The sequence below is a fragment of the Grampus griseus genome (genome assembly GCF_964374135.1).
Source record: "Grampus griseus genome assembly, chromosome: 3".
Lineage (NCBI taxonomy): Eukaryota > Metazoa > Chordata > Mammalia > Artiodactyla > Delphinidae > Grampus > Grampus griseus.
Window position 1 is genome coordinate 79403896 of NC_139019.1, and position 25023 is coordinate 79428918.

Below are 25023 nucleotides of genomic sequence, written 5' to 3' on the forward strand. Positions count from 1 at the left end.
CATGTTCTCTTGCTGTAATTTTCAGAAATACCACCAGATGGAGGTATTACTCTAAGAAAATCCTGCAATATCAAAAAGTAATCCCTTCCTAAAAGTAATTTCTCCTTTTCGAGAGCGAGAAGTTTCTACATGGAAACACAGACATAAAAGTTTTCAAGAAGACTTTTGATTCCAAAAGTTAGATATAAATTAAAATGCTTAAGGTGTGAACAAACATATGCCTATTTTTAAAATCTGGGAATCTAGTGGAATATATGTTTTTCTACATTTCTGCCACAATTTCTACCCTCTAGACACCTGGTTCAAGAACAGCATAGTGTCTTAATTAAAAAACAAAAACAAAATTTACCATACTGTATTTTACTTGGATCCCTTGAAATTTCAACAAGAATATCAGAGAAGATATTTTTCCTGACACAATTTTAGTTTTCCTTTAACCCACTAGGCAAGAGACATTTTTCATTTATTCAATAAACCTTACTGAGAACTTTCATTCGTTAGGCACTGGGAAGACTGAGATGAGATAAAGTCCTTACCATTAAAAGAACTTCTAACCTGTTATGGAGAGACAGTCATGTCAACCAATAAATACCACACTGGGCATATTTAAGATAACTGAACTAGGAGTACGCACAACACTGAAGATACAAACAAGTCAGGTACAGTAATCGGGGAACATTTAAACAAAGTGAAGATGAACTAATCCCTTAGGAAAGAAGAATTAAGCAGAGGGGTATCATTTTAACTGCTTACAAGCTTCTTGAGGGTACTGTTTATTTTTCCCAGCATACCTTACACAGGTGGGCGCTCAGTAAATACCTGAAAAGTAAATGGACGGATGATTGAATTTGGGAACTATCATGAGCCTATATTATTAATTATATCTTGATTAGTCATGAAGTAGCTAGTCAAAATTCCTTGTTAATAAATCAAAATTCTTAAGTGAATGTAGGAATCTTCCTTTCATACTCTCTAGGCAAAAGTTGGCTGGAGATAAGCTAACAGCCTGAGCCTAGACTACTCTAAAGGCATATGTTTATTATTAGAATGTCTTCACCTTAGGTATTAAAAGTATAAAGTATTTATTTTATTTAGTTGTTTATAGCAGGATTAAGAATAGACAAAGAATTAGTAAGGAATGTTTTACATACTTCCATAGAATGAACTACAGGATATATAGTTAGGTAAAAAGAGCAAGATACAAAAGTGTTTATAGTATGCTTCCTTTGTATATGAAGGGGGAAATGTTTACACATAGTTGCTTATGCTTCTGAAAAAAGCAATAATGACAGCATAAAACAATTAAATTAAAAATGGTTACCTAAAAAGGGAGGGGAAGAAGAAAGTAGAGGGAACAAGGATTGAAATGAGTTGTCAGTTTCTGAACCATGTAAATGCTTTACATAATTTATTTTAAAAGGAAATCCTAACAATTGAGAGAAAATATATATAGGTTCGGGGGCGGGGGGAGAATCTATATTCAGACATAAAATTCTGAGCGAAAATAGGTGAAAAGCCTCTCCCTAATGAAGTAATTCTATTTCAGCCCACTGCTGCATATGCTCTTTCTAGACAGCCACTGCTCATAATGCTCTTTCTAGAATAAAAATTAAACATGGCCTAACTTGAGAAGTTTTCAGTGTTTCCGTAACAAAGGTCAAACACCTATGAGGTGCAAGAATTTGTCTCTGCCAACCTATCTCCAGCCACTTTCCCACATAAACCCTTAGTTTTAGTGATAGCAAACTACTTGTAATTCTCTGAGAGCGAGTTTCTCTTCCCACTTCCTGCTTTTGCATAATTACTTCCCTTTTTTTTCCCCACTATATAATTTCTACTTGAGCCTCACTTCATGGGTACTTCTCCAACAAATCTCTCTTGACTCCAACATTAAATCACCTGAACATTAAATCAGGCTTACCTCAGCATTCCCACAGCATCCTGTACCTATTACTATCTTGCCACACATCATATAATAATCACTGTAGTTTTCTTTTGTTTTTTGGTATCCTACCTTTGGTATTCTACCATATGTTCCTGGAATTCTTACTTGTTCTTTGTATGCTGAGCACTAAATGAAGGGCTCAATATATGTTTGGTGGGTGGATAAATGTATACATAAGCAAACAAATCAAAGATATATATGGATACAACGTCTTACATAAAATTCACAAATTGAGTTTGACTATAAAAAAATATTTCTAAGCTCCAATTAACATTTTATTTATTTAGGTAGTAATCAATAGCACTGATTTTTTAATACAACGTAAGTATCTGTATACCATTTAAGAGTTATTACTTATATTAAATCTCACTAGCCCAACAGTAATAAGGTGGTAGATTATTAAAAAAATAAAAACACTGAATTCTTTTCCTCATCTTTCTCAATTTAGCAAAAAAAAAAAAAAAACCACCATCATGTTTATGGGTACTTTGATAAAATTATAGTTTTCTTAGGGTAAATTAAGTAGAAATACAACATTTAAACATAAAATAGCAATTCAAATTAAAGTTTCTTTTCAAGCTTGTTTCTATGCTCAATTTCAAATATAAACAAGAGTAATATAATGAATTACCATTTATCTAACAACCAGCTTCGCAATTAACAACTCATACCAATCTTGTTTCAAATAATCCAGCTTCCCACAAACACACAATCTCAAACATGTTAAAATTTCATCCATAAATACTTTAGTACTCATATGTAAAAACAAACAACAAAAAAACTCCTATTTTTAAACACCCACAAAATGAGTATCATTTTTAAAACAAAATCACTTATTCCTTAATGTTAAATATGATATTATTATTAAATAGTATTAAATATCCAGTTTAGTTTATCTCTTTAGTTGATTTTGTTTCTTCATGGACTGGAAATCCAAACACAGTTCATATACTGCAACTGAGTCACATATTTCTTAAGTCTCTTTCATTAACCTGACAGTTTCCTCTCCTTTTTTTTTCCCCTTGCAATTTATTTTGTAGAATAAGTTAGGCAGTTTTTCCTGCAGACATTTCCTGCTTTCCAGATTTTACTGACTGCATCTGTGGTATTATTGCACAGATTTTTCTGTCCCTTGTATTTCTTGTAAACTGTTCGATCTAGAGGCTCAGATTTAAATTCAGTTCTTCTTGACAAGAATGTATTTTAAGAGTTGTTGTGGACTTCTATTAGAAAAAACAATGTTTGGTTGTCTCTTTTTGTATGAGGTTGTTTGATCTGTGTGTGCAGGTTATTTTCAGCCTTATCCTTCCATTATACAGTTCCTCATAACCCCTACAGGGAATTCATCCACTATTTATTTAAAGGCAGTAAAATGGTGATATTATATCATTCTTTATTTACTCATTATATCATTTCTTCACTAGTAGGTGGAATACTTCTTCTATAAGGAGAAAATTTCCCTCACCATATTTGTTAACTTTGAGGTACAGTTCATATAGGAAATGCACTTACATTTCTTTTCCTTCTTTTCCAGCTTTCAAAATGAGCTAAATTGCTAGCATCCTTTCAAAGTAAGTAGACCAGTAATTTTCTAAGTCTCATTATGAACTCATGGATTTGAAGTTATTTGATGAGTTTTAACAATCCATTATCATTGTTAATGCCCAAATTGTCCCCTCTTTAGCGAACAGGAAACCCTTTACTACTTCCTGAATCCTTTTCACAAGACCTCAAGTCGTCTTTGATAGCTTCCTCACTTTCTGGTCTGATGAGATGAACCACGCTCATCTTATATATTTCTTGCCTCAGACTGTAACTCAGGGCATTTCATCAAAAAGCCCTGCTTCTGTTTAAGCTGGAAATTAAATTGCAATCTGAGTACTAGGTGAGCCTATTACTACTGGATTGGTCATTGTTTTTAAGATATTTTTTTAATAAGATGAGCTAGGATACGTGTATTTTTAGAGACAATGAATTAAGAATTTACACTGTAATTCCAAGTCAAATTTGTAGGTTTTTTACTTCTCTGATTTTATATTTGTACCATCACTTGGGTTGAGTTTCTTGGTTCCAAATGACACTAATAAAATTATTTGCTTTATCTTAGAATATACATAACAGTTTCAAAATAGCAATAACATTGATTAACAATGTTAATTAAAAGTTAAGATGTCTTAACTAAAAGTTAAGATTTCTTCACAATTCTCCTTGGCCTTCAGGGAATACTCACCCCTACTATCAAATTACTGCTTTGAAGCCAACTAAAATAGTGATATTTTATTAGTGATATTAGTTTTGATCACCAAACTTCTGTATGGTCACTAATTTTGTTTAATTAGGGTCATTTGCTTTTTTTTTCATTTTTAGGAACTGCTTTTTATTCACTTTGACCTAATGTTGCTTTATTATTTACTTGGATCCAACCTGAGCTACCAAAGTTATCATCAAAATCCAGCTTCCATCCTTGTCTCCTCTACACCATGACCTCTCTCCCCCTTCAGAAATTATTTTTTTAAGGTTTTCACTTATTTTCCCTTTTTCAATATAAGCAAATTATGAGTAAGAGTATATGTATATTCCCTTTTCACAAATGATCATTAACATATTTAGAATCTTATATAAATGTCCTTTATATACACATTGTATCCTGGAGGTCATTCCATAGCAGTGTAGGGATACAGTCCCCTTTCCTTCATGCAACTGCATATACTCCATTTTGTAGATACACCATAGTTTCAACCTGTCCATCAAAGATGAACCAGTCTTTTGATACCACAAACAATGATACAAAAAAATGACCCTCTGCATATCTTTTTTGTATTTATGGCAGTGTATCTTCTTATTTGCTATTTATCAACCAATGTAAATATATCCCCTTTGAAATTTTAAATTTACAATCACCTAGCACCCAGGTCTTGATTCCTAAATACAAATCCACACTTAAGTAAACTAGAAGTCCTTTGAGAAATGGCAGATTCTAAGGCTGGGACAGGGAAGGCACCGGATGAACCTAAACAAGCTTGCTGTGCCAAAAAACAAAATACTAAAGAGAAAAGAAGAAAAAACAGGATATGGGAGCCAACTTGAAGGGGCTTCCATCAGCTCAATCTGATTTGAGCATCAAAACAGACAGTAAAGGATTATTACCTAGTAAATAAAACAGGAATCCTCAAGTCCATGCTTATGATAGGTAGGTAGGTAGAAAGACAGACAGACAGATGGCAGATGACAGGCTGAAAGAATTCTGAATGCCAACTGGTAAATGTGGACAGAGTGGCAGTGTTAGAAAATTACCATTTTGCAATCATCATAGAAAACACTGGTTCAGGCAAAAATCAAAAGATGCTAAATCTAGGGGGAGAGTTTGATGAGTAAGATATTTACACAGTCTCAAAGTATCTTCTCACAAATTGCTTATTAGCTGTATTAATGGATAAATTAGAAACTACAGTGGAAAAACCAGATATCACCCTGTCCTGGTGATCAAAATTAATATCACCAATAGGGACAGACAGACATTATGAGCCTCCAGATTTGATACCTTTGTGAAAGACATATCATCACTCACACCGTCCTCCAGCCAGGGGATGCAGAGTGCAGGGGATATATAAATTGCATCAAATCATAAAAAACATAAGACAAACCTAAATTGAGAAATATATTGTATAAAATAACTAGCCTATAGCCTTCAAAATGCTAATGTCATGAAAGACAAAGAAAGAGGAATTGTTTCAGATTAAAGGAGATTAAAGAGACATGACAGCCAAATCCAATTTTAGACTGAACCCTGTACTGAAAGATGACTGGGATGATTGACCAAACTGGAATACAGAATAAAGATTAAAGTATTATATTAACGTAAATTTTCCTGAATATAATAACTATACAGGGCTTATACAAGGGAATTCCTTGGTTCTTAAAAATATATATACTGAAGTTTTAAAAGCATAAATGGATATGATTTTTGCAACCTACTCTCAAATTATTCAGGAAAAATAAATACATATTACATAAATATCATGTATATAAACATATATGTATAAAAAGAAAGAATTAAAAGGGAAATGTGGCAAAAAGCTAAAAATCAGTGCATCCAGGCAGAAGCATATTACAGGAACTATTCTTGCAACTTTTCTGTAATTTGAAATTCTTACAACTTTTCTGTAATTTGAAATTAATTCAAAATTGAAATGTTAATAAACAAAAATAACTTTTTCCAATACCACAAGATTGTGTCACTAGTATTCAATATTGTGGTATCTCATATTCAAGTAGTAAAAGGTACAAAGATGAGGAAATTTTAAAGCTGCAGAAGTCAAATGCATATGAAACAGGCAAGTAAGTAAACATTCAGTGGCATGAAAAATAAAATATCTAATATTCAGCCAATAAAATGGCCAAGCTGAATAGGTAAAAATATAAGAACTGCATAAAGCTTTTCCTTAAGAGATATGGAAAGATAAAAACACTAAGGAAGGGAAATTAAAGACCAGCTGTATGTAACAGCTGCCTCAGAAACTGCTGGTCACCCAACTCAGTATGTCTTCTTTTCCTTAGTAACAGAAATCCCAATGTTATGGTCTACAAAGTATAAAAAAGTGTACAGCAAAAACTCCTTGCAGCTAAAGTATGGCTATTAGCTAAAAGTTCTGACAAATGAAACATAAGCAGAAATGTTGGGTTGTACTTCCCAGAAGGCTACTCAACCAGGCTGACTCAGCCAGGAGATGCTCCCTTTTTTGGCCCTTCTGATTTGCCTTCAAAATTTCCAGCTGTCTGACAGTAGGAAAAGTACTCAAAATTCACATTTGCAAGGTTCTTTTAGTATAAAAGCCAATATTCTTTTCCAGTATTCCCAAGGTTATGGTAAGTGAATGTTCTTAATAACCTGAGTGACCATGAAAAATTAATATTCTGTTCAGTAAGACATTAAATCCATTTTTAAATTGTTTTATTCAAGTTAAGTTTTTAGGAGCTTTAGTGCAGCTATCATCAATGGTTTACTTCCTCATGAGTTCCACATAACTAAAATGTTATGATTCTCTGTATGTATGGATTGGCTCTGAGAAATGCTTTTCAAATTCTAACAAACATCAAGATGACCATCCCTCTCCAAGTTTTCAATTACATATGCCTTGGCCCCATCTCATAGCCTCTGGTGAAGCTAGTACCTTGAGGAGTTTTAATGACTCACTTTTGTTCTTGGGATAAAATGACTAAAATCTGATCTCTGCCTACCTCTGCAATTTATCTTAAATGTCTCTATTCTGCACCCTAGTCTCACTAACCTCCTTTAGCCCTTGAATTTGCCATGCTTTCTCACCTCATAGCCTTGGTATGAAGCAATTCTCCCTACCTGGAAAACTAGTTAATCTTCATCCCACCTTCTTCCCTAGTTCTAGACCTCTTCCCCCAGACTACATTAGACATCTAGCATGGTATCTGGCACTTAGTGTATGCTTAACATAAACTAGTATGAGCACAGGGGTGTTTTACTTAACAACTGTATCCCTACTTTCTAGCACTCTACCTGACATATTCTGAAAATATATTTGTGAATTAATAAATGGCTAATACTACCTCCTCATTACTTTTATTCAAAAACACCATAAGCCTAAATCTTCCACAGAAATTTTCTTGTTCTTACTCCTGGTTTCTCTGCCTCTACTTTTCTCTTTTGGGTTTTTTCTTCCTCCAAGTCATCTAACTTAAAACTGTTTTGGAGAAAATAATTTTAAGAAGAAATTTTTTCTTCCTTTTTTTTTTATTTTGAAGAATCAGACGATCTGAAAACATCAGGTCCACTTCCCACATGGTCACAATTGTCTATATCTAAGTAGCACTGGTTCCTTTTGATGAAGGATATGACCTCCAATTCACCAGTCGCCTCCCCTAAACAAATGTCTTATACCTGGACAGCTTCATTCATTTATGTTATCCGTTTGGCCCTTATGGCTCCTTTTCTCATTTATACTCCAATTAAGACAAAATTTTTAATATCTCTTTATAGCTTTCAAAATATTTTGGTAAAACGAATTCCATTTTATCCTCACCACCAAAAAATGTCCTTGAAGGCACATATAGGGAGACTTCATAAACTGTCTTCAGAGAAGACAACCCTTCTAAGGTCCCAGCTTTAAGGAGACTTAATTCTGTAGTCAAATACTAAGTTCCAGTCCCAATCCCAGCACCCTGTCCAGAGGGCCCCTTCCAAATATCCTACGTTGCCCTGTCTGCTCAGAGCTTACTGCTCTGACTTTGAGTTCCGCTCTCTTCCTGGCACATCAAAGTTTTCTCTAAAGTTCAGCTGCACATCTACTTTTTTTTCCTTTGCTCTATATTATTTAGCATTTTCATGTGTTTGTGGGTAGGAAGTGCTTCAGAGTGAGAGTCTATGTTAGCTCAGCCCAGCCTATAACAGAATTGCAAGACCTCCTTTCTCTATACTCAACTTTCCACTCTTATCAGTCCTTTGAACTAAAGAAAACACTACTATCTATACTGAGTACTTGAAAATGATGTACTCTCAAGTGAATAAACAAAGATTCTTCTACGTTACAGGAAAAACATGCTTTTTTTAATCACAGGAATTGGAAACTAGCCTGCAATGGAACATAAAGAAAGAATGAATAAAATAATGACCTTCTAAGAAACTGGTAGCAACGGACAGCTGCTTTCCTTACCACCAGATCGCCAACAGAAGAAACTGGCCCTGATAAATCTTGGAATAGATTGAAAAGTCAAAAGAAAGTAATACTGAAGTGCGTGTAGAAGTACTGAGGAGGAATGAAAGGAACATCTCAAAACAGTAGCACTAACGAAGAAGAAAAAAACATTGTGTATTTAAACATCATATGTAAGTTAGACTACCTTTATCAAAGGCTTAAATCGACGATTTCATTTTAAAAACATATCCATTTGTTTACTTCTTTACTTCCTAATATGTAAAGATTTTCTTTCTAATATATCACATTTCCGTAATTTTCCTTTCCTTTTTTTAAACTGGTAGAATTTAGATGAATTAGACTCTGGAGAGGAGGAGGGGAAGAGAAGTTATAGGGCACATTGATAAAAGGTAAACTGATTTTATTATAATAGAGGCTTGTGTGCCTGATAATTACAGTAATAATTTATTTATTATATTACAATAAATAGAACTGTATTTGCAATCAAAGAACTGTATTTACTGTTCTAAAGAACAAGCATATTGCACTAAATTGTCACTTTACGCCTTGCTCCCTTCCTCCTTAACTACTGCTTAATTGTCAATGCCATTCAAAAGGATTTCTTTGAGGGAGTTTTTGAAAGAATTTTTTGACAGACATTTGTGGGGAAATTCGGGACTAACTTGATGGTGTTCTGAAATTCAACTGACTTATTTTCTCCTCGCCTCCTAGCCCTTTTGTCTCATTATATGTATATATTTACACCCATTAGATAAGCCTCAGGTTTCTACCACATGGAAATAATAAACATACTTAAGGATTACTGTGAAGATTTAAAAAAATGTAAAGCATATTATCTGACATATACTAGGAGCTCAATATTAATAGCTATTAGAATTTCAAAAACTGATTTTTTTCTCCTGAGTTCAAGATCAGAATCATTACTTCAAAATTTGTGTTAGGTGTTCTTTGGACTGTCATAAGTATAAATATATAAAATGTCTATGAATAAAACCTGTAGAAATACTAACATTTTCAAAACAAACTAATAAAAAAAAGGAAGACATGGTGATTACTAACAGGTGCTATGTGCCAAACACTGGGTTCTCATCTAATCCTTTCATTTTCATATAATAAATAAACAAACTGAGGTTCAGAGAAGGCTAAGTGAAGAAAACAAACACTAATATTATGAAGAATTGAAAGAAAATTCAGAAAAATGAAAGCCACTAATTTCTTAGGATGATAGGAGTGATTTATTTTTAATTTCCCTTGATGTTGTGCCATATGAATGTTGTCTACTTGCCCCTCCCCACTCACCCAGTATCCACTGTGCTTGCCCTTTGGTATTACATAAGTGGCACTCCAGTTTTAAATGGCACATGCCAACCCAGCTAAAGATTAGATTTCCCAGCATCTCTTTCAGCTAGGTGTGGCCATGTGAACAGGTTTTGGCCAATGGATTATGGCTAGAAGTGATGTGAAATTTCTACATCTTCGTCTTAAACATTAACTGGCTTGCCTTAAATCCTCCCCATTTCCATTTTCTTCCTGTTGACTGAAGATGGCAACCACTGGAGCAATAGAAGCCACATGTTACAGATAACAAAGCTGTCCTACTAGCCAGAGTACCTGGATAACCTCAAGAGGTAGAGCTCACTTACCTGATAATGAAATGAAGTAACTATTTTTGAGACCCTGTGTTTTGAGGACTCTAGTATATATGGCACCTTAATTGGTTCTCTAACTGATATGCTATAATAATGTTTTTGCAATAAACACTTTTGAAATAACAAGTTTTATACATATGTAATTTGAATTTGTTTGCTCATCTCTTCAACTAACAAGTATTGAACAAGAGTTTCTAGCAGGGACAAAATGCCATGGGAAAAGTAAAACTTGTGAGAATCAAAGATATAAGGATGATGATTAAAAAAAAGGAAAAAAAGACATAAGGATGGATCTGTTGTTGATTGAGGAACCGGAGGTAGGGCAAATGAAATTAGGCACAAGGCTTCATGGAGGGAGTAATTTTAGAGCTGGGTATTGGTGTATTCCCCACACTTTCCCTCTAGAAAACACTTCTTCTCTGAGGCAACTGGTAAAACTTCTCACTCTTTAAGATTACTCAAAAATATCCTATCCTTCATGTAACTTTCCCCAGTTTCTCTATGGACAGGTCATTGTTCCAGCCCATGTGTTCACAATATTTTGCTCATATGTTACTAATAATTCCTTCACAATATTACAAATTATGCTTATACATGTATCTCTCTTCTAACTACATCCTGGAATTCATTAACTTGGGGCCTTTAGTTATTTTTATAGACCATTATCCACTTCAACAGGGCTAGAGAAACAATATGGAAATTAGCAGGTACTGAGTACTTACAATTAAAAAAAAATACAAATTAGTGGTCAAAGGCAATGGCTTTTAAACTTTTTGGATGACTTAAATAATAAATACATTTTATATCATGATGTAGTATACACATGCACACATGTAACAAAAGTTTGATGAAGTAATACTCTACAAAAGGAACACTTTTGTAGTTACATTAGTAACTACATTATTAGTAGTTTACATTAGTTTACTAATGTATTAGTAAATACATTAGTTTAGTATTATTAGTTTACATTATTCTCTTTCATTAAAAAAAATTCAGTTATGGTCCTCTAAGGTGTTGCAACTCACTATTTAAAATATATTAGCATAGAAGCAGTCACTTAGAAAATGAGAAGGGTTCAGCTAGATGATAACTAAGATCAGATCACCTTCAAATTCTATAAAATTACACTGTATTAAAATTTGTTATCCTTATCTTTCACTACAGGCTATAAAATAACTATCAAAGGTTTGAGAAAATCTGGAAAGTATTCATCCTCATGGGTCTGAAAACCAGTTACTGCCTTTGTTAGGAACTAAAGAACACACACAACAGCTCCTTCTAGCATTCTAAATTACCAATCCAATGCAAAATTCTATCATAAACTCTTCTTAAAGTACAGTATTATTCTTAAAGTCTCTAACTGAATAAATGAGAATAAAACTGCTAGAAATAGATGCTAAGAAAGGTAACATTTAGAAAGACTAATTTCAAAGATGACTGGGTTTAGTCATGCTGAATCTGAGGCAAAGGCAGTAAACTCAAAAGTTTCTCTAATAAGCATTCAGGGAATCAGATGAGAAATAAGGACTATGTATACATACACTTCAAAGTCACTTAACAAGTTTCATAAAACATGTATGAAATTTGTTATAATATCTATGATATGATAAAACCCTCTAATTCTATTATTTATAATTATAACAAGTAGGCAAAACTTAACATTCATATTTTTTCCCCATTAGTGTTACCTATCATGCGAAGTCTAACACATGTAGAAATTATATAATGTTTCAAAACAATCCACAAAGTAATTGAGGGGAGGAGTAGTAGGTAGGATTTACAGATTAAACTAGATTGACCATGAGATGAAATATGTTGAAACTAGATGACATATACACGAGGGTTCACTTTATTATCGTCACTACTTTTGCATATGTTTGAAATTATCCACAATTTTAAAATTAGCACAAAGAATAAAATAAATGTCTACATTTAAAAGTTCAATCTTTAAAAGATTAATCATTTGATTAATTTGCTTTTTTAAAAAGGTTTTAAAAATACTTATATGCTTTTAAATTACTTTAATGAATACTCTAACAAGAAAACAAAGTTCCCAGCGCTATATATTTTACTTTCTAACAAAATTATTTGTAATTTGGTATTCATCACAGTCTGCAGATACCCATGAGAGTGTGCTGCACATAAGAACCTGCATCTACCGTGTCATTTAGTGAAAAAAAAAGTGAAATGATCAATGTAGTACAGTATGACTGAGAGAAACTACTGCACACTAGGTCAAACCTTTGGTATAAAATACATGCTAAAACTGGAATAAGGAGATTATTTATATTTTCAGCTCTCATGTACCCCTAATTGTAATTCTTTTCTTATAAAATTTCCTTTCAGATCAAACTTCTTCCTTTTATTAATGTAATTCAGGATTTAGTAATTTAGAACTGGAAATACTATAGTATTTGCATCAGATGGCAATCATCATATTATAATCTACCTCAAGCACAAAAACAAGAACAGCCTTCTTTGAGGGAATTTAGACTAACTCCACTCTTCCAATGGCCCCAATCCTTTACATATAAACTCTTCAGCATAATGTATTGCCTTCTAACCCCATTTTTCCTCAGTATAGAAAATTATTCTTTGCTTTTTGCCTAAGCCTGTCAAAACACCTCACCACCATAAAAGCCACATTACGAGGACTTTTAACATGCGTAAAATTTAAGGCTACCAGAGGTTTTAAATGATCTCGCAAAAACAAACAAAAAAAGCACAAAATTTCATTCTGATATTGGGTTTGATACAGAGATTAACCATCTGTCTTATGATCAAACTTCCTTGTCTCCTACCTTTGAACTGCTGCAGACTGTATCTCTCTGTATTTACCATACCCACCTGATACTCAGACATTAAAGGTTTAGGTCTCTTTCTTGATTTTAAGGTTTAGAGAATAATCTCAAATTTTAGCATCTTATGATATTCATTACATAGTAGTTGCTCAATCATCTAAATAACTATCTGGGAACAGAGAAGTGTATTTCTAAAAGCAGTGAGATGTGAAACAGCTAATGAAAATGGTTTTCATTGAGAAAAGTGCTCCCCACTATTTTTGTGCCTTATGCCACAGCTCTGATAGATACTGTAGACAGTGGATCCCATAAGCCAGTACTGTTTAGCCAGAACTTTGTGGGTCTCTGTATTTTAACCTCAATAACTGAAATCTCAATCTATCCGCACCAAAGCAACTTTCAAATTCAGTTTAACATTTATTTAAAGTTGACTTCTTAGCAGTCACCTCATATCACAATGACAGATAATATACTAATTATAAACAGCAATTTTCTCAGTCATTAATACACAAGAACTTGATTCCGGTACAAGAGATTCCTAGAGTCTCTCTCTGAAACCAGTGGGTCTGACCAGTCCATTCACATGGGTAATATACTCTCCCATTAGTATCTCTTAATACACGTAGTGTTTATTCAGCTATGCTTCCTTTTTTCCTCCTTCCTCCACCTGGGACTAAACCATCCAAAATTTCAGTATGACACTAAACAAACCTCAGAGTAAAGAACTGCAAAACTAAGATGTCCAACACATTCTCTGCACTAGGGAACTTGTACTTCTTTTACTGGGGGACTATGAATCCTGTGAAAACCTTCCTCTCCATCATGTTTCTCAATATACACCATTTGTTCTTCTTTTCTTTCCAAACCACATCATTTCTGATCAATAAGACTACAAAGTTCAAAAACTCCATGAAGACTTCCCATATAGCCCATTACCTCACTCCAGTAATTTGCCCAATTCCATTTTCTTTCACCTCACCTGAATGCCTATACGACCCCATGAGTTTGAGCATAGTCACTTGATTGTGTACTTAAACTTGGCTATTCCATTATCACCTCTAGATCAAAATAATCTTTCTGCAACTTAATTTATAATTTCAAAACATGGCAAGATACTGAATAACTCCAGGTAAATAGTTTCATATATATTCATATAAATTTAATATGCCTATACATTTCCGTGGGAATTTTGTTAAAATGAAAATTCTGATTCAGTAGATCTGGGACACAGAGGGCAACTTTTAGGGTAAAGGAATCATTCTGTACAGTACTGGGGTGGAGGATAAATGATTCTATGCATTTGTCAAAACCCATGAAACTGTATATCACAGAGTAAATGTAATATATGCAAGTTTAAAACATAAACCCATGTGACTGAGGATCCCAGGATAGAATGCAAACTGATATATGAATCTAACTATTACAAACTTATGACATAACCACACTGAAGGGGATGAGGGGAAGAAAGCTACCTCAAGTAACTTTGGAAATCAGTGTTCTGACTAGAAAATATAAGGCTAAATATAATAGGAACTGTACACTGTACATAAACACTGTATTTTAGTTGGTAAATCTGTTTCTTCTGGGAGTATAGTCTAAAAATTCTGAAACGACTTTACTTGTATACTGAGGTTGGAGTGCATGCATGGTGGATGGCAGATGGTGGGAGCCAAGTTTCTCTCTACTAGAGATGGAAGTTGTGAAGGTACAAGAAAGGAAGATTAGGATGAATCCTGTAGTATAGGATTAGAATTGGAGACAACAGTACTAATTCATGTTTACCCTAATATGCACACAGATGGGGGCTTCCCTGGTGGCACAGTGGTTAAGAATCCGCCTGCCAATGCAGGGGACATGGGTTCGAGCCCTGGTCCGGGAAGATCCCACATGCCATGGAGCAACTAAGCCCGTGAGCCATAACTACTGAGCCTGTGCTGTAGAGCCCACGAGCCACAACTACTGAGCCTATGCGCCGCAACTACTGAAGCCCGCGTGCCTAGAGCCCATACACCACAATGAGAAGCCCGCGCACCACAACGAAGAGTAGCCCCTGCTCACCGCAGCTAAAGAGAGCCCACGCACAGCAACGAGGACCCAACGCAGCCAAAAATAAACAAATAAATAAATAAAATTTTTAAAAATGCACACAGATGGACAGACACAGAAACAACTATAGATACACATGGTTTAGTATATATAAACATCTATAGATTGATATAACTCTGTCTGCTCTGTCTACTGAGAGGACTTCGAAGCAGTGACACCTGAGTAGCAACCCAGCACCCAAATCTTGGTTTCTAATTACCCTTTTCTCCAATAAAAGAAACCAGCCAGGGCTCTTTGGAGAAATGGTTGATTCTAGGGCAAAAGAATGGGAGGGTGTAAAAAGAACACAGAAGCCAGCTTGAAAGCATTCCCAATGGGCAAGGCTAAAACAATTTGAACAATAAAATTAACCTACTGGATTATAACCCAAAGAATAAAATATACATAATAAGTCCGTGCTTATATAAGTGAATGACAGAATTAATGAGGGAGAAATTATTTCTTTATAGAAGAATTCCATTTAATATTATGTAGTTACTCCCTCCCAGCAGGAGACAGAACTTAATTCCCACCCATGCCACCACTCACATCCCTTGAGAGTGGGCTAGACATAGTGACTTACTTCCAAAGAATACACTATGGAAAGAGAAAAACAGTAACTTTATAGTGGAGAAACCTGGCAAATACTACCTTGGTCAAATGATAAAGGTTAACATCATCAGTAATGTCAAGTGGATATTCTGCTCCCCATATGATGTGACCAGTAGAGCACTTCATCTCTGTGATACTCTTTCTAAAAACTGGTAACTGATAACCCTAGTTTATCCTAGCAAAAAAAATCAGACAAATCCAAATTGGGGGATGTTTTATAGGATACCTGGCCAGTACTTCTCAAGACTGTTAAAGAAATTAAGGAAAGACTTAGAAACTCTCACAGATCAGAGGACACTGGGGAGAGTTAACAACTGAATGCAACATGGTACCCTGGACTGAATCCTGGAATAGAAAGAGGGCATTAATGGAAAAACAATAAAATCCAAGTAAAATCTGAAATTTGGTTAATAGTTGTTTGGTATTTTTTAAGACGTTTAAAAAGGCTATAAATCTGGTTTCCCCTTTTGGAGAATGGTAAACATAGTACTAAATACATCACAGGAATTTTGGAAGGAATAGCTACAATAAATTAATGTAATGCACCATGTACACCATGGCTCAGTCAGAGTAAGAGTTCAATAATTACTGGTTGCCATTATTACTGAGAAATGAAACGTACCCAACTTCTTGCTTGCATGGCCTATGACACAGTTCTCTGGGGGGTTCCCAGAAAATAAAAAGCATGTATAATGATATCAATAACAACAAGTAGCAAGGTGGTGAATGACTCCATGCAAACAGCTTCATATATAATGCATATGAACTTATTATGAATACATATCACTTGGGAATCTTGTTAGAAAGAAGATTCTGAGTCAGGAGGTCTGGGGTGAGGTCCAAGGTTGAACATTACAAACAAGCTCCCAGGTGATGCCAATGCTGCTACACCAAGTACCACAACTGGAGCTATAACTTTTCTACTTCTGTAACGTTTTAAAATTTTTCATAAAAAACACACAAAAAAGTTTTCGCCACCAAACTTTATGTCTTCGCCACAAATACTTGTATTTTTAAACACAGAACTGTACCAGCTATAACCCGCAAGTCATCAATATCTTAAATAAGCAATGACTTAACCAGTATAAAAAAGGGGCAACTACACATTAATATTTGCCCCATTATCTCAAGCCTGTGAAGATAAAAATAATGTCTTTGAAAGTCAAATCACATACAATTCTCTTATCTTTACCAATTAAAAATTAGTCTAAATACATTGCAGTAATCTAGATTAACCACCATTTTCAGAAGTCCCGGGAAAATTTTAATTCCGTGAATTCGGTTTGGAGAGAGTAACCTATTACCAAAGCTCCTGATTAACAGTTTATTGAGTTTTCAAAGCATAAAAAATGATCTTAATAAATGATCTGAGATTCAGCAGCATGTACAAGATATTTGAGGAAAGAGAAAACTAGTAGGAAAAGATGAAGAAAGTACATACTGAATCAAGAAATAGGGATTAACAAAAAAATGAGATGTAAAACAGTCATACTTTCCTACAATTAATGACATCACAGTTAATTTTAAAAACCAGTTTCTTTAACTCAATGATTTCTAGCCATTCTGGCTTTGTGATTTCACATTTTCCTGTCTTCCTTAAAATGCTTCTTCGCAAAAACTTTTGAAATTTAAGAATTGAACCTTTTAAAAAACACTCTGAGGACTTCCCTGGTGGCGCAGTGGTTAAGAATCCGCCTGCCAACGCACAGGACATGGGTTCGATCCCTGGTCTGGGAAGATCCCACGTGCCACAGAGCAACTAAGCCCGTGCACCACAACTGTTGAGTCTGCACTCTAGAGCCCGCGTGCCACAACTACTGAGCCCATGCGCCACAACTACTGAGCCCATGTGCCACAACTACTGAAGCCCGCACACCTATAGCCTGTGCTCCGCAACAAGAGAAGACACCGCAATGAGAAGCCCGCGCACCACAATGAAGAGTAGCCCCCCGCTCACCACAACTAGAGAAAGCCCGTGCGCAGCAACGAAGACCCAATGCAGCCAAAAATAAAAATTAATTAATTAATTTAAAAAACTCTGCGATAACATCAAAGTAAGCTCAGGAAATACCATTCTATTGCCTTTAAAAAATGTTCAAATTCATTTATTGAAAGAAACTGATTTTGATGGCAAGAAATCTTGCTGGTATGTGTATACATAAAAGCAATGTTTCCAAAAACGGTATACCATAGAAGTCTTTGATAGGATACTAACAGATACATGGTGAAATATGCAGCCCTGTCTTCAAATTAACTTTGACTTGGTGTTCCTTAAATTTAACAGGTCATTTCGACTATCTGGCTTTTTTCTCAAAGCCTTTAAAAAGTGTTTAAGTGACTCTGAATTTCTAAAAATGAGATTTTCATTTAGAACATTTCCATTGATATTTCCTACTCACTGCCTACTCAAAACACTTCAAAAGTTGAGACCCAAAGATTCTTGAAGCTTAAAACAATTAAAGTATTTTCAGTAAGCCAAGGAAATTTAATTGCAACAGAGTTCCTCTAAGTAAATATAAAATTTACACACATATATATTTAAAACATATTTATAAGTATATTAGGTCAAGCACTGTTAATGCTATAAAAAGGTATAATATATCAAGGAAAAGAATTCTTTTAGGGACTTCCCTGGTGGTCCAGTGGTTAACAGTCCACCTTCCAGTGCAGGGGACATGGGTTCGATATGTGTCAGGGAATTAGGGTCCCACATGCTGCAGGGCAACTAAGCCTGTGTGCCACAACTACTGAGCCCGTGCACCACAACTAGAGAGCCTGTGTCAGAACTACTGAGTCCATGCACTCTAGAGCCCACATGTCACAACCAGAGAAGCCCTCGCGTCGCAATGAAGTAAGACTGTTATAACACATCACCAAAATTTCCTTCACTCTGTGATAATTTTTCATAAGCATACTATATAGACTAAACAATTAAAATAAATTCTCAAATTTACGTGGGCAAATTTACATTATTGAAAATTTAATCTACAGGCAAGCAGAGAAATTACTTCTGAGTATTAAGCATTTATCAATCGTCCAAAAATTAGTAAAATGTAACCATGTATTTATGGTCTTTACCCACAAATCTATTTCTGGAGCAAATCATCATTCAAGTTAACTTTAAAATAAAAAATGTCTAACCAGGCTTTGAAAAACTTCATTACAATTAACAACAGAAATCTAGAGAGCTGGGAACTGATGCTTTGAAATCTTCCAATAGTATCTTCAGAAAGCTTAACTTCAGTTATATAATAAACTTTGTGCTAACTTGAAACTGAGGTACAGGTGCATCCTGACACACGTTTCTTAGTAAATAAGTTTCAAAATTGTCAGTTATAACATGCCAAAGAGACGTTCTCCTGTGTATTCTTCTTCCTTTCTGTCAATGGTTATGGAAAGGTTTTCACATCAAAAGAAGCAAAACAGACACTTTTGAGTAGAAAGCTAATCATACCAACTAAAAATGCCAAATGACTTCTTGCTTAATTCTACTTCGTTTCATAAATTTCCGTGAAGGAAGAAAAGGAAATCTGAAGCAAAAATACATGTAAAAATTCTAGCCAATAACAATCAAATTCTACAGCATATATCAATTTTAAAAACAAGCATAGGGCTTCCCTGGGGGCCCAGTGGTTAAGAATCCACCTGCCAATGCAGGGGACACGGGTTCAATCCCTGGCCCAAGAAGATCCCATATGCCACGGAGCAACTAAGCCTGTGCACCACAACTACTGAGCCCACGCTCTAGAGCATGCTAGCCACAACTACTGAGCCCACGTGCCACAACTACTGAAGCCCCGGCGCCTGGAGCCTGTGCTCTGCAACAAGAGAAGTCACCGCTGTGACAAGCCTGCGCACTGCAAGGAAGAATAGCCCCCGCTTGCTGCAACTAGAGAAAGCCAACAAAGACTCAACACAGCCAAAAAAAAAAAAAAAAATTAATCAATTAAAAAAAAGATGTGTGCTTTATTTTTTAAAAAAAGCATATTTCTCCCCTCATCACTCTATATTAATATTCATAGTTATGGTGACTTTTGGTTTTTGCAAGAAAATCCCTGTATCTATAAAGTTCACCTCACTCTTTTAACTAGGCACAATCTCCCTTCTCTGTACTGCCTTGTTATGAAAGCTTCTGGTATGGGGGCACTGAGGCTTAGTAACTACGGTACAGCAAAGGAAAAGGACAGCGTAACAGCTGAAAGGAAGAAAATGAAAGGAAAACAGAAGCAGGTCTCCCTTCTTCAGATAAACACCAAGGCAGTTGCAAGAACTAGATAACCTGACAGCCACAATTCTAAGAAGTACATAAAACCTACATGGTAGAAATCATGACTCAGAATAATTAGAGAATATACATTGCATTTACTTAAAATGAGTATGCATTGTAAAAGATTCAAGTAAACTTGATTTCACAGGGTTTAATTTTTTTTCATCTCTACTATATCAAATTTGATTTAAGACTCCCTCTTTGCTTTACATATGGCAGCAAAATACATAAAAGATTACTGGAAAAGGTAAGGGATCAGAATATAACAGCATGTGATCTCTCTACATGCTCAACCAGAAGATTTACTCTCAAGAGTCTTATTTCCTATTTCGTGGGTAGTTAGGCTCCTGCGTTTCCCCTAGATATTTCTACCTATTAACCATTTCATTGTTCACCAACGAACAAGAGAATGTGGACAATGTGACTCTCCTATTAACTTACTCCAGTCAATATACCTGTAGAGATTGGAATCAAAGCTGAAACTCAAAGGTCTTCTAGTTTAGCCCTTCAACTTTGGCGTTTCCAGTTAAACTCTGTTGTTAAATACTTTGTATATTAAGTAGTAGGATGAAACTTCAAAATCATTTAATTCAACTCTCCTTATTTTACAGTTCAGAAGTCATTCAGAGAACGAGTTAGTGCAGAGACAGGTCAACTCAGGTTTTGTAACTCCTAGACCAATACTTGTTCTACTAAATCATTCTGCTTCCCATAACTACTCCTTGTTTTCTATGATGTTCTTGTTATCCAAACAGTCTGCCTGTGAAACTGATAAAGTATACCTGGCATAACCAGAAAATCCCAAGCCTCAGGTCAAATACATATCCCACTGCTTCATTTTCTATCCAACATTTTCCTGAAGCCCTCTTAACTGCCAAAACTTTCCTGTTCCTTGTCCTTCACATTTCTCCATCACTGTAATTAATGTTTCAGTTATGTAATATTCTATGTTATATAAAATATGATGCTAATTATAATAATATAGAGTGCTCATTATAGCAGGAACTATTTTAAGACCTTTACAGGTAGCATTTCATTTAATCCTCAACTCTAAATAAGATAAATAATACTATAATCCCCATTTTATAAATACAAAACTCTAAGTCTCAGAGGCTAAAAAATCTGCCCTAATTCACACAGCTAATAAGTACAACTGGGTAAGTAATCAGGCAGTCTGACCCCAGTGTCCATATTCCTGACCTCTCTATATGATAAGCATATATGATAAACATATGTAACTACATGGGATTGAATTATTAACATGGCTGGTAACTTAAAACTGGGGGGCTACAGAAGAATTTAAAAGTCTTTGTATTTGAAGAGGTTTCTTACACATTAAAATAGCTTAACATGGCTTACTCCCATAAACCATATCTTCTTTGCAAAGACATGGCCCACGTAAGAACTCTTAACTCAGTCATATATAATTAAAACTCAAATTTGAAAAGGTAATGGGGGAAAAAAGTGTTGCAGCAATACTCTAACAAATGTCCACATCAGCAGTGTCCAAAAGAACTTTTGCCGTGATAGAAATGTTTTCAATTTTTCTCTATTCATCACGGTAGCCACTAGCTACATGTGACTATTCGGCACTTGAAATGTGTCTAATGTGACTAAGTACTGAATTTTGAATATTTTGTAATTTTAACTAATTTAAATTTAAATAGCCACATGTGGCTACTGACTACTACACTGGACAGCACAGGTATAGAAGACAAAATGCCAGAAAAAAATGAGTAAAGAAATTCTTATGGCCTTTATTTGGAGAGTGCAATAACAGTCAAATCAATTTAAATGTCTTCCTTTACTTGCTCTAGTTTCAATTATTAACCCAAACAATATAGACCTCCAAAGAGATTTAAGTATCCCAAACTTTCTATATTTAAATTTCTCTTTGTGCATCTCAATGGAAAAAAATAATTAAACTCTGTATTTTCAACAAAGCTTTATTTATTAGAAACTTTTTAATGTTTGGAGAGCTAACAGTGAATCTGAAAACTCTGCCACCTATTAGAAAAACTAAAAAGAGTCACATAAGTTTTCAACAGTTTTCATAATAAAAACTTGATAATAAAGTACTTACCTTGACTCTCCACTACTGTTTCTAACACTTTCTTCATCACTGTGTCCATTCATTGTAAATATCAAGAAGTTTTAAAATAAAATATAAATCTTCCCAGTTTAAAAGACGAATATAAATACTGACTCCTCTTTGAATATCAAAAATTCACAGATGAATTTTCTTCAACATTCACAGGTTTCCTGGGACCCTCTGACTCACCTAAAAAAAAAAAAAATTAAGAAAGTGAGAAAATTTCCTGTAGACAAAAAGATAAATAAGTCTATTTGGAACTTATACAAATCTATCTAGGCCAACTAGATTAGAGGTGGTAAGGAAGGGGTAGGGGTCTTTTTCTCAAAATACCTAGGCTTCTATTAACTACATTCTTGACTACTTACTAGAATTTAGCACACCACTGCTTATTTTTGACAGAAAAAATTAAAATATTTGTGGAGCGATAGAACTTCTAGACTAATTGCAACCGTGTGTATATACCAACATTATAGACAAAAAACTAAAGCAAAATGGTAGTATATAACATATACATACGTTCCAAGAATAGAAAATAGTCTTATTAGATACTTGACCAAACAAATGAAATAAGGGGGAAAAAGGTTACCTTAACCAAGCACTAATTCCTATCACGAAGGACTTCGTATACCAGAGCGAGGGGAAGTGTTGAAAATGCTCACATGAGAACAGGAGAGTAAAAGTGTATCATGTAATCTTAGCCAAAAAAATGTACAGGTCAAAATAAATGTGTCCTTTCACAGGTAAACCGATAGCGCAGTTTTAAGTTTAAATAATACAGTATATATATCCAGTTTGGACATGCAGAGATTCCTCCGGGGGAAAAAGGTAACAGAATATGCACTATGATCTTTTAAGTAGGGGGTTTGGGGCAGAAATCATGGACCGAGATACAACATTTCCACCTTTCAACATATCAGCACAACACTGGAGAGTCACCTACAAGCCACCCACTAATAAACAAAGGAGATCTCTGGCAGGGGAGGGAGAGGAAGAAGCGGGGGAAGGAGACGTCAGATCCTTCCCCAGCCAGAAAGTACCGAGACAGACGACTGAGAGCAGAGCTGTCCTCCGACCTCAGCAAAGAGAATTTACTCCTACGATTATTTCCATTCCACAAAAAAAGAGGGGGGAAATAGGCTGCTGCCAACTTAATCATAGCAAACTCTGCATCTAGATCGGGATTTTAATAATCCAGAAACTACAGTCCAGTAGACTTAGCAAGAATTGTTATCTAAAAATTATTTCACGCAACATTTATTCCTAATGTTAAATATTAATTCCAACTAGCCAAAGAGATTAACTATTAAACAATTAGATCTTACAAATCTAGGTACTCTTAACAAACTGCCTCTCCCGAAAGTCTCTCTTCATTGAGAAAGTTCACTCCTCTTTTCGTTCTTTCTTTTTCACCTCCCTTTCGCTCCTCAAAATGGCTTTCTCTGTACTTTGTAACTTCCTTTCTCCTCCTCATTTTCCTTCTCAGAGTTAAGTCCTCTTTCTGAGCCCCTTCTTACAACCGTAAGTTCTGAAGCTCCAAGCACCCGCAGCTCTCTCCTGCCTTTCACTCGTCTTAACAATGATTCTTCCCTAAATCGTTAAACCTCTTCAATTCGCCTTTTCTTTGCCCCGTCTTTTATCAGTTGCTTTCCTCCTGCTAAGTTTTCAAGCGGTTCTCGAAAGGAGGTTGGAAACCTTCCTCCCCCGTCCGTCGCAGCTTCGCTCCAATCAGCCGGCCACCCGGACGCACCCCCCCCACTCCCATCCCTCCCAGGGCCTCCATCTCGGTCCCGGAGTCTCCCTTCCCGCCTCAAACTTCCTACAGACCCACCCCGCGCCCTCCTGGGCTCGCCCGGGCTGCTGCCCCCTCCCCCTCCCCGCTGCTCCCCACGTGCTGGGAGCCCGGGTGGCGGCGGGACCCACGCACCGGCCAAGCGCACAGCTAGCTTCTCGCAGCTTTCCCCTCGCGGCCCGGCCTGCCCCAGGCCGAGGAAGCCCGGTCTCGACCGCCAGCTGCACGCCCGTCCGGAGAGAGGATGCGGTCTTCGGCGCCGGCCTGCTCTCGCCACTCACACGCCCCCTGAGCGGCGAGTCCATCCGCCGCCGCCGGCCCTCTCAGACCGCCCCGGCCTATGCCCGGCGCCCGGCCGCTGGGCCGCCGCCCGGACACCGCGCCGCCCCCGCCCTCCGCCTGGCCAGCTCCCGTCCTCCCCGCCACATCCAGACCCGCCCGCCGACCCCCTTCTTACCGGCGGGCGTGCAGGCTTCGCGGGGCGGAGAGAGCCAACTCGATCGGCGGCCTCCCCTGTGCCCGGGCCCGCTGTCTCCGCCACCAAGAGTCCTCGGGCTCCGGGGGTTTCGGGGTAAGCAGGAGTCCGTGAGGGCGAGAGGGAAGGGGAAGGACGCGGAGGAGAAGGGGAAGCCCCGGCCCGCGGCTCCAACGCGCTATCCCCTGCGGAGCGGATCCAACAATCAATTCATTATTAAAGCACCAACGGCGAGGTCAGCAAAAGCAAGAAGTAACGAGTCGTCGTCTTCACCGCGGCCGCGCGCGCGCCCCCGCTCCCGCCGCTTATCGGCTCCCGGCAGCCGCCATGACGCCGAGAGAGCTAGCGCAACCGTCTCCGTCGTAGGCGCCGCCGCCGCCGCCGCCGCCGCCGCCGCCGCCGCCACAGAGGTAGCCGTTGCCTCCGCCTCCCGCGCGACGTAAGCTTCTCGGCTCACTCCCCTTCCCCACTGGGCGCGAGGCGGGCAAGCGGGCGCGCGCACGCCGAACTCCACCAACTGGCGCGCGGATAGTGGGAGGGGCTACGTTTTGGAGTCGTGGGGCGTAGGAAGAAGACGATTGGTGCTGTGTCGGGGCGGAGGGCGAGTGCGCGCACGCGC

General features: G+C 36.8%; 1 protein-coding gene across 2 annotated transcripts in view; it reads right to left on the bottom strand.

Annotated features, from left to right (window-relative positions):
* The window catches only part of CHD1 (chromodomain helicase DNA binding protein 1), a 74813-nt gene extending 50122 nt beyond the window's left edge, over nucleotides 1-24691 (bottom strand). For both annotated transcript variants that reach the window (XM_082652242.1, XM_082652241.1), the window contains exons 1-2: nucleotides 24387-24691; nucleotides 22129-22326 (exon numbers count right to left, since the gene is read on the bottom strand). In XM_082652242.1, coding sequence (XP_082508368.1) covers nucleotides 22129-22181 — 53 coding nt within the window. In that variant the 5' untranslated portion in view covers nucleotides 22182-22326; nucleotides 24387-24691. The remainder of the gene's footprint in view (nucleotides 1-22128; nucleotides 22327-24386) is intronic.
* Between the last annotated feature and the right edge of the window lie 332 nt (nucleotides 24692-25023).